Source organism: Anneissia japonica, unplaced genomic scaffold, assembly GCF_011630105.1.
Source record: "Anneissia japonica isolate Jap-2015-1 unplaced genomic scaffold, ASM1163010v1 scaffold3867_len840240_cov202, whole genome shotgun sequence".
Taxonomy (NCBI): domain Eukaryota; kingdom Metazoa; phylum Echinodermata; class Crinoidea; order Comatulida; family Comatulidae; genus Anneissia; species Anneissia japonica.
Genome location: NW_022715965.1, coordinates 446,031 through 464,533, shown reverse-complemented (window position 1 = coordinate 464,533; position 18,503 = coordinate 446,031). Strand labels below are relative to the sequence as shown.

The 18,503-nt window shown below is 33.6% G+C and overlaps 1 protein-coding gene across 1 annotated transcript; it reads left to right on the top strand.

The window, feature by feature from the left end:
• The first annotated feature begins 5,316 nt into the window (after positions 1-5,316).
• Positions 5,317-12,664, top strand: LOC117109511 (signal recognition particle receptor subunit alpha-like). Its single transcript, XM_033251881.1, has 12 exons — positions 5,317-5,509; positions 6,107-6,190; positions 6,699-6,890; positions 7,299-7,395; positions 8,151-8,292; positions 8,673-8,823; positions 9,066-9,169; positions 9,644-9,759; positions 10,187-10,212; positions 10,589-10,717; positions 10,920-11,096; positions 11,206-12,664. The coding sequence occupies exons 1-12, from the start codon at positions 5,321-5,323 to the stop codon at positions 11,332-11,334; spliced, it is 1,536 nt and encodes a 511-aa protein (XP_033107772.1). The 5' UTR covers positions 5,317-5,320; the 3' UTR covers positions 11,335-12,664.
• The last annotated feature ends 5,839 nt before the right edge of the window (positions 12,665-18,503 follow it).

The following is an 18,503-nucleotide window of genomic DNA, read 5'->3' as shown; positions in this document are numbered from 1 at the left end:
ATATGAAAAATGTTCCTTAAAGTTTGGCATCATTACAAAGAAAAGATTCGGGTTGCTCTATACAGGACTACACTTTAACGTGTCTTTTAAAATATCAATACAGTGTTTAATTGAACACTAACTATGTGAATGTTCGTAGCCTATGTATTTTGTCTACCTCATAATATTTATTTACTTGTGATCAATCCCAAGATCAATTTCGGCAATTGTTATTATTTTGTGATGATGATGATGATGATGGACGGTTTCTGGACAAAACGGCAACAGACCAAAACGGCAATGTCAACTACAAAAACGGCAATAGGAATAGACCAAAACGGCAATAGGAATAGACCAAAACGGCAAAGGAGCAAATCAATGCTCCTTTGCAAGACTGAAGCGCTTTTGTATTACATATCCTAAAGTCTTATTTATTATTATTGTGTTCCCCAATCTTTCTTACTATTGAATTTGTATGTTGTATTGTTGTTGTTATTATTACTATTATTATTTGTATTATCTTTTTTATTGTTTTTTTTTTCTTTCGCGCTTTTTTACTTTTACGATATAAATTGTTTAGCCTCATTTTGTCTGTATTTTAAAGTTTTAATTATTTAAATGTTACTGCTTTTATATTGTGATTCCCCCAATCTTATTATTATTATTATTATTAATTTATTATTAATATTATTATTATTATTAATAATATATTATTATTATTATTAATAATAATATATTATTATTATTATTATTATTATTATTATTATTATTATTTTATTATTATTAATGTTGTTCTTCTTTCGCGTTTTTTACTTCTATGACAATTTAGCCTCATTTGCACCGCATTTATCGTTGTACACTTTCATGTTTATAATTGGTTTTATGTAGTGCCACATTGGACGTTACTTTTAACAACCTTTTAATTTAAGCAAACTATTGTTGATTCGGTGATTCAATTATTAACTGTGTTGCCTACTATTTTTGGTCAACTGAAAACGTCATGCAAGCGGGTTCGTTTTATGGTACAACAACGACTTCGCCATCACCAAGCTGTGTACGTTACTTATAATGGATCTATTTATAATTATAAGACAACGTCGTAAAATACCTGGGCACCGCTGTTTTTATGTCCCAATGGCGAGAATTCAAAATTCCCAAGATTGAGTCTAAAAAATCCCAAGATTGCTTTTAAAATCTCAAGATTTTCTGGACTATATAAATAGCTGTCTCTTATACACATCTAGATGTGTATAATAAGATTATACTGAAACTGGTTTCAAATCACGGTCAAGTAGTTAAAATTCACCTAAAATCACCCTATTTTGCGAATTAGCGCCCCTCAACTGATCATCGAGCGCCACCCCTCCCCACTACACCTTCGCGCCCCTCCCACCAATCAGCCTCCCATTTCAAAACATCTAGATACGCCACTGACTTACATGGCCAGATGAATCTCAATCGATGTGCCACCAAATCGTAACCAGCCCTCACGATGTCCCCGGTGACGCAACTGCCAAAAAACCTCTTTTTTTGGCAGCGAAGGGACGCTACCAATAAATAATCAACAAACTACCGGGTTTCTGGGTTGATTTGCAAGGTACTACATGGCTCAACTATTTTTTACTTAGGGGTTAATTGGTAAAAATCGCACACAAATCATACGACGTCACTGAAAACGCCGGGGACGGCAACTCGATTTTGAGATTACTTTTCCAAATAAAATTATACTAACTAAATAACTTCTAATGATCGGTGGGGACTACGACGACTAAATTCTTGCTTATGTCTGAGACAACTAGCTTATGTTTATGCTTATGCTTACCTAAGATTATACTGACACTGGTTTCAAATCACGGTCAAGTAATTAAAAACCACCTAAAATCACCTTATTTTACGAATTTTTACTTCTTAAAGAAAACTTTTATAGACTATCCTTATCTTTTATTGTAATATTATTTTGTCTTGCCTTGTGCGAATTTTATCTGTTTTGTACAATGTTTTGATGATGAGAAATAAACTGAACTAATGATATACCAAAATAAATATTGAATCAGAATGGTCTGTTAATTTTATTTGAGTTCTACTTTTTAATGTTGTTATATTAGTAACAGCAGTTAAAATAAAACCATCAAACCGAGGTAAATACGAGGTAATATCACCAAAAGTGAACAGACAAAATTCATGAGTCATGCGTAATTGGTATTCTTTTCATTCGCTTGTAAAAAGTGGGGTTTTAATTATAGAAGATTCGTGAAAAGTGGGGGAACAATCGATATGATGTCCCCCACTTTTCAAAGTGGGGGAGGACGTGTCCCCCTGTCCCCACCAATCGACGCCCATGAGCCTTACACATTAGGATAACGGTAAAGTTGTATACAAATTTCCCAACATTGTAATGCAGTTTCAATAGCAAGCTACAGCGATGGCGCTAGGCCCTCACCCCTTCGGGAATAGCTGCACCCCCCTCCCCCTCCCCTTCGCCGGAGAGATAAACCATAATTCGTTGGGGGAAAAAATTATTTTGTAGCCTACATTATTAGTAGACTCTAAAATCGATTAAATAAGCCTTTGAAACCCATAAATTGTCAAATCTTTTCGGGGGCTTCGCCCACAGACCACTTTCGGAAGATTTTAAGCGACGCTCGATCACACCCACTTTGCTCCCGTCAGGAAATCTTTCTCCTCATCGGGGCATCTCCCCCTCCCCCACACAGACCTCGGACCCGCTCGGGCCAATATTGGCGCCACCCCTGGTAAGAAAGAATGAGAGCTAGAATAATAATAGTTATTCGGGTTTAAATAATGTTATAAAAGTGCATAAAAATGGACGTACAGTACGGGTATACTTAAAGTAAACCAATATCAATTCAAAATATTTTAATTATAATTTGGGGGGGGGGGGGGGGAGGAAAAGGAGCGCAATTTTTTACTCTTGTCCCCGGGCGCCAAACCTCTAGCTACGCCACTGCAAATGAATCAATTAATTTTGCGCACAGTATGCTATAATCTGTATATTTATTACATTTTGTGTAGGCCTACCTCATTATTATTCCTATTGTGAAGAATTATTTTAATTTTAAGATGCCACGAAGAAATTTAGGTACGTGTGTGGATTATCTATATATGGTGTCTGTAGGCTAATTGTGTATGACGTAGCAACTACTGTATCAATATGCAATGATTATCATGATGACGATTCAGATAAGATATGCCTACTGATGACGAGGACGCGGCGGTGATGGTGCCGGCCCGGAGGATGATGATTATCGGTTTATTAAATTTAAATACAGTAGATAGATATTTTATTGACAAATTGGGATAACAGTCGTCCGACATGGCATTTTAAATCAATCATGGTAAAACTTAAAATAAATATATGTTACCTTAACATTAATAAACTTCTTTTTACTAATTTTCACTCATGGCTTTAAAAAAAATTTAGATAATAGGCCTACCATACGATAGGCTATGATATTCCTTTTAAAATCTAAAATTAAAACAATTAATAAACGGTGTACCTAAATTTACTACACCGTAAAAGATAGTGACATATTTAACTGTAATTTTTATACGCTCTATGACCAACGCTGAAATGATGAAATCTTTGATCAAAATTCCGCGGAGCTAGAGGGGGAGGAGGAATTTCCCCAACCTTTACTGACGCCTACGACGGGAAATTATCTAAAAATAAACACGTATCACAAACATTCTCTGTCCCCTGTACAGTGTACTAACTAAAATTAAAAATAAATATTCATTGTTATATATTTAAATATTGTAGAACATTACAACCTCGAGTTATAAAATTATCAATACTATTATTATTGGCGCTATATAAATATTTTGATTGATTGATCAAAAATACACAAAATTTTCCCTTGCATTCAACTGTCACTCTGCGCATGTCAACAAATCCCATGATAAAATGCAAGTTGGCAGTTTGTGATCGACACGAAAGATTCAATATGTTAGATTTATTTACGATTTTCAGTAAAGGGGGGATTGTTTTGTGGTGCTTTCAGCATGTTCAAGGCATCTGCCAGTCATATGGACCATCTGTCAATGAACTAATTAAGAACATGATTCTACAGGTATGAATTTTCTTTCGATTACTCTAGGCCTAAACATGACGATACCATGCATAATCATGCACACCACTAACTGGGCATTCACTGCCTGTCGTCAGTCATAATTCGTCTACGTAGAGAGGCCTAGCATTGGCTAAGATTAGAAGCCTATCCTATGTGGGAGATAGACTGGGCCTAGGGCCTAGGCCTACATTATTAACGTAGATTCTTCTTCTCGAATCAAGTTCCTGTTAGCCCAGGCCAGGCTTAGGCGAAAATATTTAATAATATTATTAGTATTTTGATATTCTATTAATTTCTTTTCATTTCTTATTATGTTATGAATATGATCATGTTTCTGTTGTGTTGTTCCTGATGAATATATTAACAATTTTTCATTGAACTTGAAATTTGCAAAAAAAGATGACTTGGATTTGCAGCACAGTCATTCTTCATAGTTACTTCATATATACTTGAAAACAATTAACTTATGTCTGATTATGTAGGCCCTATTGATCATTTGATATGTTGTGGCAGTATAAAATGGTAAGCACATATATTTTTTAATAATTGTTTAAAAAAAATTATCCCAACCAAATGATGTATTATTGTTGGTTTACTCATTTAGGAAAGAGGTGGCACAAACACCTACAACCATGGGCAACTAACCCTGAAGTACAAACTTGATAATGAGTTTGAACTCATATTTGTGGTAAGTTTCTTAAGAAAGGTAGTGTAAGCTAGAAAAAATGATGATTTGATTGCTTTCTTTGTATAATGAGATAAATATTTCCCCTACACTGCCTGTGTAATGATATTTGGTGTACTTTATTGTGCACATGCAAGTAGCCATAAAAGTCTGTGAAATCATCTACTAAACTTTACTTCACAAAAAGTATTATTTGAAACATTTCTGTTTGAATAAAACATGATACACCTGCCAACTCTCGAACATGATGCGCGAGTCTCACACATGAGCATCACTTTTTCTGTCTCACGTCTATGTTGTATTATTTCACGCATCATAAAAATTTTATAAACAATAAAATGTACTGTATAAGCCAATTATAGTACTCTGCAATTCATAAAAATATCAATTTGTTATGCGAATAAAGGCCATATAAAATTATTTTAACAAAGCTTAACTGACTGACAACTGTAATCAGTAGCAGTTCAATTACTACAATTTATTATTATTGGCGCTATATAAATATTTTGATTGATTGATCAAAAATACACAAAATTTTCCCTTGCATTCAACTGTCACTCTGCGCATGTCAACAAATCCCATGATAAAATGCAAGTTGGCAGTTTGTGATCGACACGAAAGATTCAATATGTTAGATTTATTTACGATTTTCAGTAAAGGGGGGATTGTTTTGTGGTGCTTTCAGCATGTTCAAGGCATCTGCCAGTCATATGGACCATCTGTCAATGAACTCATTAAGAACGTGATTCTACAGGTATGAATTTTCTTTCGATTACTCTAGGCCTAAACATGACGATACCATGCATAATCATGCACACCACTAACTGGGCATTCACTGCCTGGCATCAGTCATAATTCGTCTACGTAGAGAGGCCTAGCATTGGCTAAGATTAGAAGCCTATCCTATGTGGGAGATAGACTGGGCCTAGGGCCTAGGCCTACATTATTAACGTAGATTCTTCTTCTCGAATCAAGTTCCTGTTAGCCCCCAGGCTTAGCCGAAAATATTTAGGCCTAATAATATTAGTAGTATTTTGATATTCTATTAGGCCTAATTTCGTTTCATTTCTTATTATGTTATGATCATATTTATGTTGTGTTGTTTCTGATGAATATATTAACAATTTTTCATTAACTTGAAATTTGCAAAGAAAGATGACTTGGATTTGCAGCACAGTCATTCTTCATAGTTACTTCATATATACTTGAAAACAATTAACTTTTGTCTGATTATGTATTGATCATTTGATATGTTGTGGCAGTATAAAATGGTAAGCACATATATTTTTTAATAATTGTTTTAAAACAATTATCCCAACCATGATGTATTATTGTTGGTTTACTCATTTAGGAAAGAGGTGGCACAAACACCTACAACCATGGGCAACTAACCCTGAAGTACAAACTTGATAATGAGTTTGAACTCATATTTGTGGTGAGTTTCTTAAGAAAGGTAGTGTAAGCTAGAAAAAAAAAGATGATTTGATTGCTTTGTTTGTATAATGAGATAAATATTTCCCCTACAACTGCCTGTGTAATGATATTTGGTGTTTTTTGTTAAAATAAAATTATTTTAAACTGACTGACAACTGTAATCAGTAGCAGTTCTATTACTACAATTTAAAAAAAATAACAGAGGGCGCTCTATTTCATGATTTTTACGTAGAGGGCTATATACATTTTTAAAATTTTATTTTATTTTATTTTTTTTTTGTATCGTGCATCGGATGCCAGCAAAGTTGGTATAACATGAGTGAATGAAGATTGCATTAACAATTAATGAAAATTTAATTTATTCTTCTCAGCTTTTTAGATAGTAACTTAAATATCTACTGCAGAAAAAATAAAAAAATATTTACGTGAGAGAGTAAGTACTAGGAGTAGGAGAGTCAATTGACACAGCTGATCTAATATCATGCATCTTCAATTCTGCCTCCTTTCAGGTTGCATACCAAAAGATTTTGACCCTTTCGTATGTGGATAAATTCTTGGATGATATTCACCGGCAATTCCGAGACCTTTACAAAGATGACCTGCACAACAAAAACCTTTATGGAACTTTTGATTTCAACGGTCGTTTTCAGCAGATGCTGAGAGACGCTGAAGATTCCAGTAAAGTAGTTACTAAGATACAGGTAATATTTTTAAAATAATGTTATTACTTACTTAATAAGACTTATTTATATTTATTACTTAAATTTTTATATGATATTCCTTACATGAATATATATAATTAGTATACTAAAATATATACCTAAAGATAAAAAAATTACAAGGTTAAAGAACAAAACAATTTGAATGCAAATAGTAAATTGATAAAATGTTTGCAGTATTTATCAAGTGATAAAAAAAACTTTTGGAGATACAAAATATGCAAATAAAAAAGAAAATGATAGTATAAAAACATGGTAACGAATGAGATACTTCTAGATTGGTCATTCATTCAAAGTATTGTTAGTAAACCTGATGTAAAATAAAGCAAAACATTTTTCAAACATAAGGTGCGTGGATGGATAAATCTTGTCTTTTTTGATTAATTGCAGATGAAAACATTTGAAGAATCTCAAAAATCAAAGAAAACTCTACAGTCAATGATAATTGAGAATAAGAAAGAAGAGAAGGAACAGAAACCTAAGAAAGGTATAGAGTTAAATTAGCATCAGTACTGTAGTTTTATGAGTATTGTTTTTGATGTTTGTCATCTTGATGATTGGACAGTGAAAGTAAATGGTGCAATTACAACAAATTATATAATAAAATGTTGAGATACAGGATGATGATAACTAATACTCATAATTATTATGATGATGGTGATGATAATAATGATGTTGGTGATGATGATGATGATACTGATGATTTTGATGATGATGAATGTAATAAATTAGGAATGGCGCCATATAAATTGAACAATTGATTGATTTCTTAGTGTAACACATTTAAGACAGAACATTCTAGAATAACATATTTGACCAAACAAACCACTTTGGTATTTATAGGAAAACAGGAGAACATGTGGAATCCAATGAAAGTCTACAAGGTTCTGGATACTAAAGCACCGTAGGGACAATTAAGCCTATTGTCTGATTATGATGCAATGTGACTAAAAGAGAAAGTTCTGTAATAGAATGCTCTGGAATTCTAGGGCTTAAGTATATAAGACAATAGGTTTTTCTTTCTGGGGATTTTTTTGAAACCAAAGTTCATGGAGTTGTTTTGAGACCAGATTCTTCTTGTATTTAACACGGAATAAAAATTTATTTCAGAATTCTGTTTCAACTTTGTGAATTGTGTTGATATTTCATATATCAAAGAGGGATTCCTAATCATGTCTTTACTGTTTGGATATATGTCGAGTAGGAAATCATGACAATGATAATGATCTTGCTTTCTTTCAGCACCCAAGAAAGAAGTGGTTGCTAAGCCTGCAGGTAATGCTGTGGATGATGATGTGGTGCTAGATGAGGAGACCATTAATCGCAACCGTGCAAAACTGTTTAATACGGCAGGGAAGAAGAAGAAGGAAAAAGTCATGCCAGTGTAACTAATGTTAACATAGAATATCATTCAGCTTTAGGTGATTCCTACAAAAAAATGCCACATGTGTGTTCATATGTATTCTACCTTGAGGGTAAAATTCTCCCTATTGTCTAATTAAGGTACTAGTTACCTTATGTACATTGAATAAACATAAGAATATAGTAAAATTAATAAATTATCAAGACTTAAAAGTAACTTTATTTTTAATAAACCCCTCGAGTTTGCATCGTTTGAACCCAGGGCTTTGGAAGGTTGGCACTAAGATACAATACAACATTTTGACTAAAATAACTTTCACTCTGTTATGAGTCTCAGAGAGGATGGAGCTGTCTACAGCTTGTAGTAGCATCTTGCCCTTTCCTTCTATTGTGTAATTTCAGTAAGCCAGTTACCAAAGCAAAGAGACAAAAACAAGATCGTAAGTGGGAAAATGGTGGTACAAGTAAAGACCAACCTGATTTGGATTACAGTAACAGCACCGCCGACGGGCTTGATAACCAGCTACCTGTGGATGACAAAGTAGCAGACGAAGTGAGTTGTTATGGATTGATTTTTTATGTCTATTTCTTCAATACTTACCCCTTTGAAAAATAGAACAGTCCATTCCACCATATGCAAACCATTTCCCAAACAATAGCCTTCAATCTCAAGACACTAAGCTGATTTAGGAGAGGATTGGATGGGAGGGAAGTTTATCCTGTTAAGTACTTCACTCACAAACTACCAACATCATGGTCACGATTAAACTAAATGACAAGTGAATGTTATTTCAGCAACAATATGTTGGTACTATGAAAGGAGCATTGCAGAACATTGATGATGAATCAAGTGGAGAAGAAGAGGAGGTGGAGGAAGAAAAGGACAAACCAAAGTCTACGTAAGGATCCATTATTGTTACAATACAGATACAGTTAACAGGGGGCAGATTCAAGAGGTGGCGTGAAGTGCAAACGAAGGACATATTGTTTGAGGGGGGAAGTTTGAATGGGGCTCAGGGACATATTCCCCCAGGAAGCTCCAATATTTTAGCCATTTTAATATTTTATCAAAATAATTTCAGTGTAAAAGTCTCCAAAGCTTGTTCAGCAACTAAATGAGATGACCTGTACCTCAGATGACAACTCCCATATCTTTTTTTCAAACAATTCTACTTTAATTGAAATTATTCTAGCCTCCCCAAAGCTCTGGTGAGGCTATTGTGTCTTCCCCAATGCAAGGTGACAATAAAAGACAAAGATTATTAATGTTGGAACCTATATGTAATTTTATGCTAATTACTCATTTAAGTTAATATAATTTTACTGTTAGGATAGGAAAATATTAATTCTAGTATGTTTGTATTTGTACACAGAGAGACGAGAGGAGGGTTTGGTATGTTTAACATGTTTAAAGGACTTGTGAGTTCAAAGACCTTATCTAAAGAGGACATGGATCCGGTGCTCACCAAGATGCGAGACCATCTCATTGGTAATTAATTTTATTCTGTTGGTACTCGGTTGATGGGGTGAGGAACATTAACCCTCAACTTTTTTCTAACCAGTCCTCCTCCAATTTGGACTACAGCTAGGTTGAAGACAAACTTACAGCGAAATTGGAAACACACCAGTTGAAAGTGACAAGTTAATAAGATATGTTAGTGGACCAACAATAGTATCTATTGATAACCTTATCAATTTAGCAGGGATATCATCAATCCCAGTTGTTTTATTTACAGACAAAGAAATTAGTTTCTTATAAACATATTCCTGGTCCACTAAATTAAAATTGAAGATTAGGTCATTATCAATTATTAAACTTTCATTTAAGTCTGTCCTTTCTTTACCATCAGGAATATTTTCGGCTAAATTAGGTCCAACTTTTACAAAGTAGTTATTTAATGTATTTGCAATTTTAGAAGGATCTGTTTCTATTCCTTTATCGGTTTAGAAAATAGTTTGCCAAAAACATTCAAGTGGCGGAGAAAATTAAAAAAAATATTTTGGTGAATGTAAAACAATGTAGTAATGTGATGATTAAATGCTTTAAATTTATATAATTAGGAAGAAATACACATATCTTATTTTTGGAGATTTCAAGGCAGTGGCGGTGGTAATAAAAATAAAGAACTTTTATTTTTTTCTGAAATTTCCATTTTTTGTAGCGGCAGGTGTGCTAATAGATCAAAAATTCATTCAAAATTATCATTATTGGCAAGCGGCGGGTTCACTAAACAAGGTATAAAAAAGTCTGGTCTAAGACAGATATAACTTCCAAATACAGTAATTGAGAATATTAATGTATGTATATATATATATATATATATATATATATTTTTTTTTTTTTTTTTTTTTGGTTTGCAGCTCGTGACATGCGTTTTGATGTTGTACTTGTTGATACCGCTGGCAGAATGCAGGATAATGAACCATTAATGAGGTCACTCTCAAAGGTAAATTAATTAGTGGTTGTTAATTTACCATTAACTCGATTCATTTCAACCTTGGTCCCAAAAGTAGTCTTTAATTGGAAACCTATATTCTGTTATATACCTATACTGTTAGTCAAAATATTTAATACTTTTGCTTTATTGCCGAGTAGTATCTATTATTACAAGATGTAACTAATTTTGACATACTGTTACTGTTTTGCAGCTAATAAAGATCAACCAACCGGATTTAGTTTTGTTTGTTGGCGAGGCTTTAGTTGGAAATGAAGCAGTTGACCAGCTAACCAAGTTCAACCAGGCACTTGCTGACCACTCCAACATGACCAACCCACGGCTCATCGATGGTATTGTCCTTACTAAATTTGACACCATTGATGATAAGGTAAGAATTAAAAAAGGGACAGTGAATGGTGGTGTAGTGTAGTGGATAAATTTTCATACTAAATTTCTTTTGATAAAATGTCACAATATTATTGTTTTTTTTTTTATAGGTTGGAGCTGCAATCTCAATGACCTACACAACTGGTCAACCAATTGTCTTTGTCGGAACAGGTCAGACCTATCGAGATCTGCGCAACCTGAATGTGCGTGCTGTTGTCAATGCGCTCCTCAAGGCGTAAAAATGCTACCAAGTTGCATCATTCAACTATTGATGATTTACCAGCTGTCTCATTATACGACCCAGAGATTCCAGTTAGATCTTGACTGTTCCATTGGAAGACAAACTCACATTTTTTCTTATACATTATCATATGGATAAGTTGATGTATATCAATTTCTGGATTGGTTCTGTACAAATTCCAAGACTTCTATCTAAAAAATGGCAGTACCTATAGTCTCTCTCTTTCTCTCTCTTCCCACACTCCTTCACATTTTCCCAGCATGGATTAAATAATAATTAAAAATATTTGAATGATACATTGTATACTATGCCTCAGATATATATAAACAAAATATTTCTAGATTAAATTGTCATTCTTTTGTCTTATGTTTTCTCTGTATTTTAAAATATTATAAATTGGCTCAAGGTAAAAAATGGATCAGGAAGTATGCACGTTAATAGATTGTTACAAATAAAGCGATTTTATTGGTTTACTTTGGTATACATGCACAACCAGTGACTAACATGTACCAATGCAATCCATTTAAAAATGTGGTTTTTTTTCTGGCAATTGAGTAAGGCCTGGATTTTCAAGCTAGCCAACAAATTGTTCTCATTAATTGCCTGCCCTGAAAAAATGTGCATTATCTTATATAGTATATTAATATGTAATTATTTAATGCCAGTATTATTTTTAATTGTTTATGGATGCATCTGTCTAGTGTTCAATAAGGCAGCAGTTATAGATACGCCAGTCTTTAAAAAAATCTTAATTGGATATTACTGTATGTATTGACTGGATTAGAGCAAGACATCCAGTCAGAATAAGGGATTTGTTTTAAGACTGGTGTAACTATAGCCACTATCGTACCCTTTAATAAAATGTGAATATTATAATAATTATAAAGTATAAGTTGTTAAGGCATAGACAGTAATGGCCGTCTTCCCGACTAGTACGTTTTTTTGGGATTTTTTTTGGAATGGTCTAGGCCTTAACTATATCAATTATTTGCACTTAAATTGGCCTAAACAGTAAGCTGGTAGTGTGTTTTAACTTTGAAATGTACAAGGAATGTGTATTTAGGTTTTACTACTATTTTCTTACAATACTGACACAAAAAAATATGGGAAATTACACGTAAGGCCTCAAGTGGAATTCTAAATTGCTAATGTCATTTTATTTTCATGAGGTTGAAGAGACTGCCTCTGTGTTACTTTTACCACAGTTTGAGGATTAAACAAATTATATTGTCTGGTGAAATCATAAAAATCGAAGAAATCTAAAAAATATAACAAAGTGAATATGTCTGTATAAGGAAATATGTTATATTAAAATAAAACAGAGTTAATTACGAAAATAATACTGTATTTATTTCGGTGCACTGGTATTGCGTTTAATATATAGGCCTATAAAAAGACTGACAAGAAGTAAGTCGCAGACGAGAAGACCAATTTCAGATTGAAATTCCCTCCAAACCGGATTGAATAAGGCCGATTAAAACAAAAATTGTGTGAGTTGAACGTAGTCGGTGATTAAAGAAACAAGAATTAACTTGTACAAAACAATTAATATTGAATTATATCACCAGTAACCAGAATAACGGAAATCTGAATGAAGGAAATGTCGGTAGGTATAAGCAAAAAGAACGGCAAAAGAAATGATCTTAAAATGTTTAAAAGAACAGTAGGTTTATTTACAGATTTAAACTTTTCGTTTGAGAATATTAGACCCAGAGAAGAACACCCACCAAAACAATAATATATAAACAAAAATAATAACAAATATACGAACACTATGAAATTACTACAGGTATACACAACAATCTGTGATATTGGTAATGATGAGGTAGGAAGCACTTTATTATCACGATTGGTTTGTGTTTTTTTTAATTTATCGCTATAAAATACTAAAACTAACAATTCTACTATTGTAGGCCTTCTGTGCGTGAAAAGTAAACGAACGCAGGTAGATTTAGGAACGGAGGAGAGGCGTGGAAAAATTCAGGTTTTCAATAGCTATACCTACGTGTAACAATAAAAAAAATTGATAGAAACACACGGAAACGCACGTACGCTATATCTCTAGAGACCAACCGTAAAACCTCGAATAGAAGCCCAACGGTGACTTAATCTCGAGAAGAAGTCCATATCGAATTGAAGCCCCCTCTATAGTTTGCAAAAGTAGCCTCGAAAAGAAACCCATCAACATAGGAGGCCTGGAAATACTTCTACATATGGGAGTCGAACACCTCAGCCCCACCATGGTAGGGTTGAGGTAAGAAAATTTATGATTATGACACTTCTAAATGGTCGGAAATGGCACTGTCAGACTTAAGGAGAATAAAGATAATTTTAATGAAACCTGAAAGAAGATGAGTTTGTACTCGATGAGTCACACTGACACAGGGAAAACACTCAAATTCTTCAAAAAGCTTATAAATATAGTTAAAATTCCTTGCATGTACGACGAATTAGAGGCAGTCCTAACTACTGTGATTGGTCAAGGAGTTTGGTGAATGGATTTCCGGAACAAAAATATGGACCTATGGTAATTTGGGGATGTGGGGTGCGTACTCACCCATCGCAGCCCTCCCTCTTCCCCCTCCCGTTGCGTATAGGGCTACGGGCCTGAGAGGCGTGGTTGCTATGGCAGGGAAAAAACTGCTTTTACATAAGCATACCGGTAGGTAACATATCGTAGAGTATACCCTACCAGTACACCAAATTTTATTCCACGTAAAGGTTATAAACACAAATACACTACACGAAAACGCACGTAGGCGTTACATATGATTTATGGCAGGTCCAAGTTGAATAACTGCCAAGAACAGAGTAAAACACAAAAACGAAGCACACACAAAAGATAGATTTTAACTATAATAGGCCTGAATACGTATAGTCTGCAGACACACGCCTCAATATCAGCCGAAGTCATAGAAAAATATAAAATAATAACAAAAATAACTTACCCGCGCGGCAACATCGATATAGCTTACGGTAGATGGTATTTAGATTCTCAATGTCATATCTCCTTTACTTGATACAGACAGGAAAATCTTCTTTATGGGCCTAGGCCATGATTATAACATCGATAGCTCTAGGCCCATCTCACACACTGATCCAAAACATACAAACATAATTATCCATAATTTAAACGCGTGAACGTTAATAAATAATAGGCCTACTAGAAATTCAAGCACAAGCTTTGAAAGACAACATAAGAACACTTGAAGAAATAGGGTAACAATGCTATGGATAATATATTGGAACAAATAATGTCAGATACAAACCACCCTATAAATCGCTGTGTTGATCTCCCTCATTTAAATGCAAATTTAACGAATAAGAACAATACAAATATTAGTTAACAGGTGCCTCCCATAAAAACGGTTAAACTTCAGAGAATGTGTTGAACAAAACTTAAATAACATGCAATAGTTGATTTGTTTACTAATCAGAGCCGAAAATATTAATACCTCGCGCAGTGGCGGCGCTACGCAGGCCTAGGAGAGAAAAAAAAATCAAAAAAACTATATGTATTTTGTACATATTAATAGACTCTAAAATCGATTAAATAAGCCTTTGAAACCCGTAAATTGTCTTATTTTCGGGGGGGGGGGGGTACGTCCCCTGGACGACCACACCGCCCCCCCCCCCTCGCCCCGGTCTGGGACCTTGGACCCCGACGGGCAAATTAAGCCCAAATAGACGCATGTCTATTGGGGCTAAATCCGATTATAATTACAAATTCTTAAATTGAAGAGCAGATAATTTAAGGATTGTCGTAGCAAAAGTGGTGTAATCAGTGCAATGAAACGGTTTCGATTTGTCTCGTATGCGCTTTAACTCGTGAATATCTGACGGCCCGGGTTTTCAAGATTGTACACAGCTCAATAACCGAATCTTTGTACAACAGTTTAATTTTTAAATATTGTTTTTGTATTTTCCTATTTATGTAGCAGATTATGTTGTGCGTTTCGCTTATTCGTATCTAGAGCCGAACACAGGATGCCCTAAAAAAAAACTCGCCCCACCCCGTCTATCTCTATTTTTAGAAATTTAGATAATCATCTCATAGGCCTATCACCTTATTTTGTAAGCTGGAACCCCATCATTTAACCATCGATCACATGAGTCAGCTTCGCACCCCCATTCCAAGACTCCTACATATGCCACTGTTCGTACAGTACTGTATTTTAATTTGAAAGTGTTTGCTGTTGCTTTTGTTGTTAATTATTTTATTAATGGTTTTTAATTCTTTTGAAAATGTTGAGTGGCCATCCTTTTTCTGCTAATTTTTATTATCTTCTTGATGATTGTTATTGGTAAAAGCTCTTGTTGCTTTGATGTGATTTTTTCAAATGGTATTTTAATGTTGTTCTTTTAAAGTTTAAGGTATAATTAATTATTTTGTGAAATTGTTTATATTTGTATTTAAATCTTTTCATAATTCAATTTAGTTTGTAATGAGCTTGACAATAAAACCAGAAATGAAAGTCTTCAGTAGATAAAGTCCATCCAACATTCAAACAAATTCCATCCTCCGAATAAGCACAGAAATAAAGCAAACAGTCTAAACAAACTTCATCTCTGATATTTTTATATTATTTCTATGCGTCTCTTTGCTTTAAAAACAATCACAAAGACACTTCAGATTTGTGACTATACCTTGGTGTTAAAGTCATGACGGTATATTTCCACACCACTTTAAAATTTCTAATATATTCAAATACTGTACTTCACATTTACAGTATACCTACTATAAAATGATGTATCTGGATAAAAGTCAAATGTCATAACATAAAGGGGAAACAAACACAATAATATCATAGCTCTTAATACATGAAATTTCTGAAGTTATCAATTGTATATGATGAAAACAAGGACAATGCATTACTTTATTTTCCGATTCTTGTCCTAACTGGTTTAAATTTATCCAAGATCACTTAATTGTGTCAGTGTTACTGTAGATAAGTCTTTTTAAAACTGAAATTAACCAACAAGTTATTGAACAACATAAGTCCGAATGAACAAATGACCTCCCCTTGACCCTGACGTTTGTTTTGTTTACAATTCTACAATGATATGTCCAGATATTCATATAACCAATTCACTCCTCTCAGTACAAAATGCTCTGATTCCTTGCGATTGAAATATCTGATGATGCAATAGGCGCGACTATCATATTTTGTTTGACAAAAGCATGCAACATGCCTAAATATGGTCAGGATGACATCACATCATGACCATACATGGGCACATCATGACTATATATGGGAATAAACCAGTTTTTTGTCAAAAAAAAAGTTTGATAATCTGGACAGAGGTTTAGAATTTGTTAGCGAAATCATACAAGATTCATTAAATTTAGAAGGCTAACCGTATTATGCTGCTACGCTTACGCAAACAGCTGCATTTTACCAGATGGGTAGTCTGGTTGTAGATATTTCAATAACGCAAGATATTCTTTTTTTGTCGAAATCAGAACAAGCGGTAAACAACATCTAAATAAAGCAACCGTGTACTATTGTTTGGTGTGTGTAACCACAACAGGCTGCTCTAGTCCACATAATGGTAAAGTATAGACCTTTCCAGATTGTCATTCAAACTTAACAAGCGACCAATCAAAACAGGGCAAGGAATACACGCGTGTCCCACAAACACACGTGATTGCGTAATTTTCTTTTTCTTAACTGTAGTTTTGTGGGACCATAGTACTAATTTCAAAGGAGTGGGCTTAGCGGAAAGGTCTATTGTGAAGTAGGCATGGGTAATTACAAAACTCTTTAAATCAAAACCACATATTGATCTTAGAAGAACAAACAATAATAAAAACTTGTGCACCGCAATTTGAATTCCTTTTGTGTTAAAAAAAATTCATAAACTTTAAATAACAAGTACATTTTGGCAAAACAATTAAATGCATAATTTTACGTACAAATCTACTAACCGTCACTATCCATGATTTGTCCAAAAAGTGTGTATTTTAGTGAAGGCAATATTAAATAGGACGTATCGCTAACTTAGGAAAACAATAACGTCATTAATTTTACAATTTTTGAGCCAATCGTTATTAGACAAAGGCATCATTATGTGTATATCATGCAAACCAGAATATTTATAGACTCGTATGACCAGAATATTCATTATCATTATTGATTGCGAAAAACCTACATAACAACTTTAAATGAGAATCAGGACTCGGGATCATGATTTAATTATAGCTATTCGAAGTAATGAAAATATAAATAATGGTTTAAAGTGGCATGAAATAAATGTCCCACCGGCATCACAGTAGTACTTTTATCTGTTTAAATCCATCTTCCGTTACCCAAACTTAGACTGTACATACCTACTCTTATTATTAAGAGAACATTATCGTACAATATAAACATAATAGGCACAAAACACCTTTTTAATATACATATGTACAGAACTTACAAAATACTGATAAACACACTGTCATTGAAAACATACATTTGGTACCATATACCTCCTAACTTTGCTTCAAGTACTACGTGTGATTTTCAGGCAAAATATACAAGCTTTCCGAACTTAGGCCGATCAAAAAATAGTTTTTTTTTTTACACATCTTAAAACCCTTTACTAAATTTTCTTTTATTCTGTTCAATATCGAATGATTAACATACAGTACTTCATTTGTACAATTCGGCCACTTTCCATGCTATAAATATTCAGAAAACCCTTGCAATAGAAATATTTGATAAATGGCATTTCAGGGTACATTATGATCCAATGCAACAAAGAAATATATACAAGATATGAATAGTAAAATTTCCATACAATAAAATTATACATAAAAACATTTATACAACCTCCAAGAAATGAATTTAACAGCAACAATTCTAAATCATGAAATTGACAAAAATCTATGTTTTTCATGTAAATCCTATGCTCATTTAAAACATTACAATGAAACAGGCATTTTACACCAAATTATGAAAAAACAAACTATATTAATATATATACTTGTTTAGACACCTTCTCCCCCAAATTCATTCACCTCCCTAACTTCAACAAGCAATAATATTATATTATTTTATACTTAATTTGTACATCCACCCCGCCCTCCTCTATATTTTACCACACAGTTTTATACCAGAAATTAAGTAAATAAGCAGTATTTAGATTTTATACTTAGCTGCTTTCTACATTCATCAACCCCTG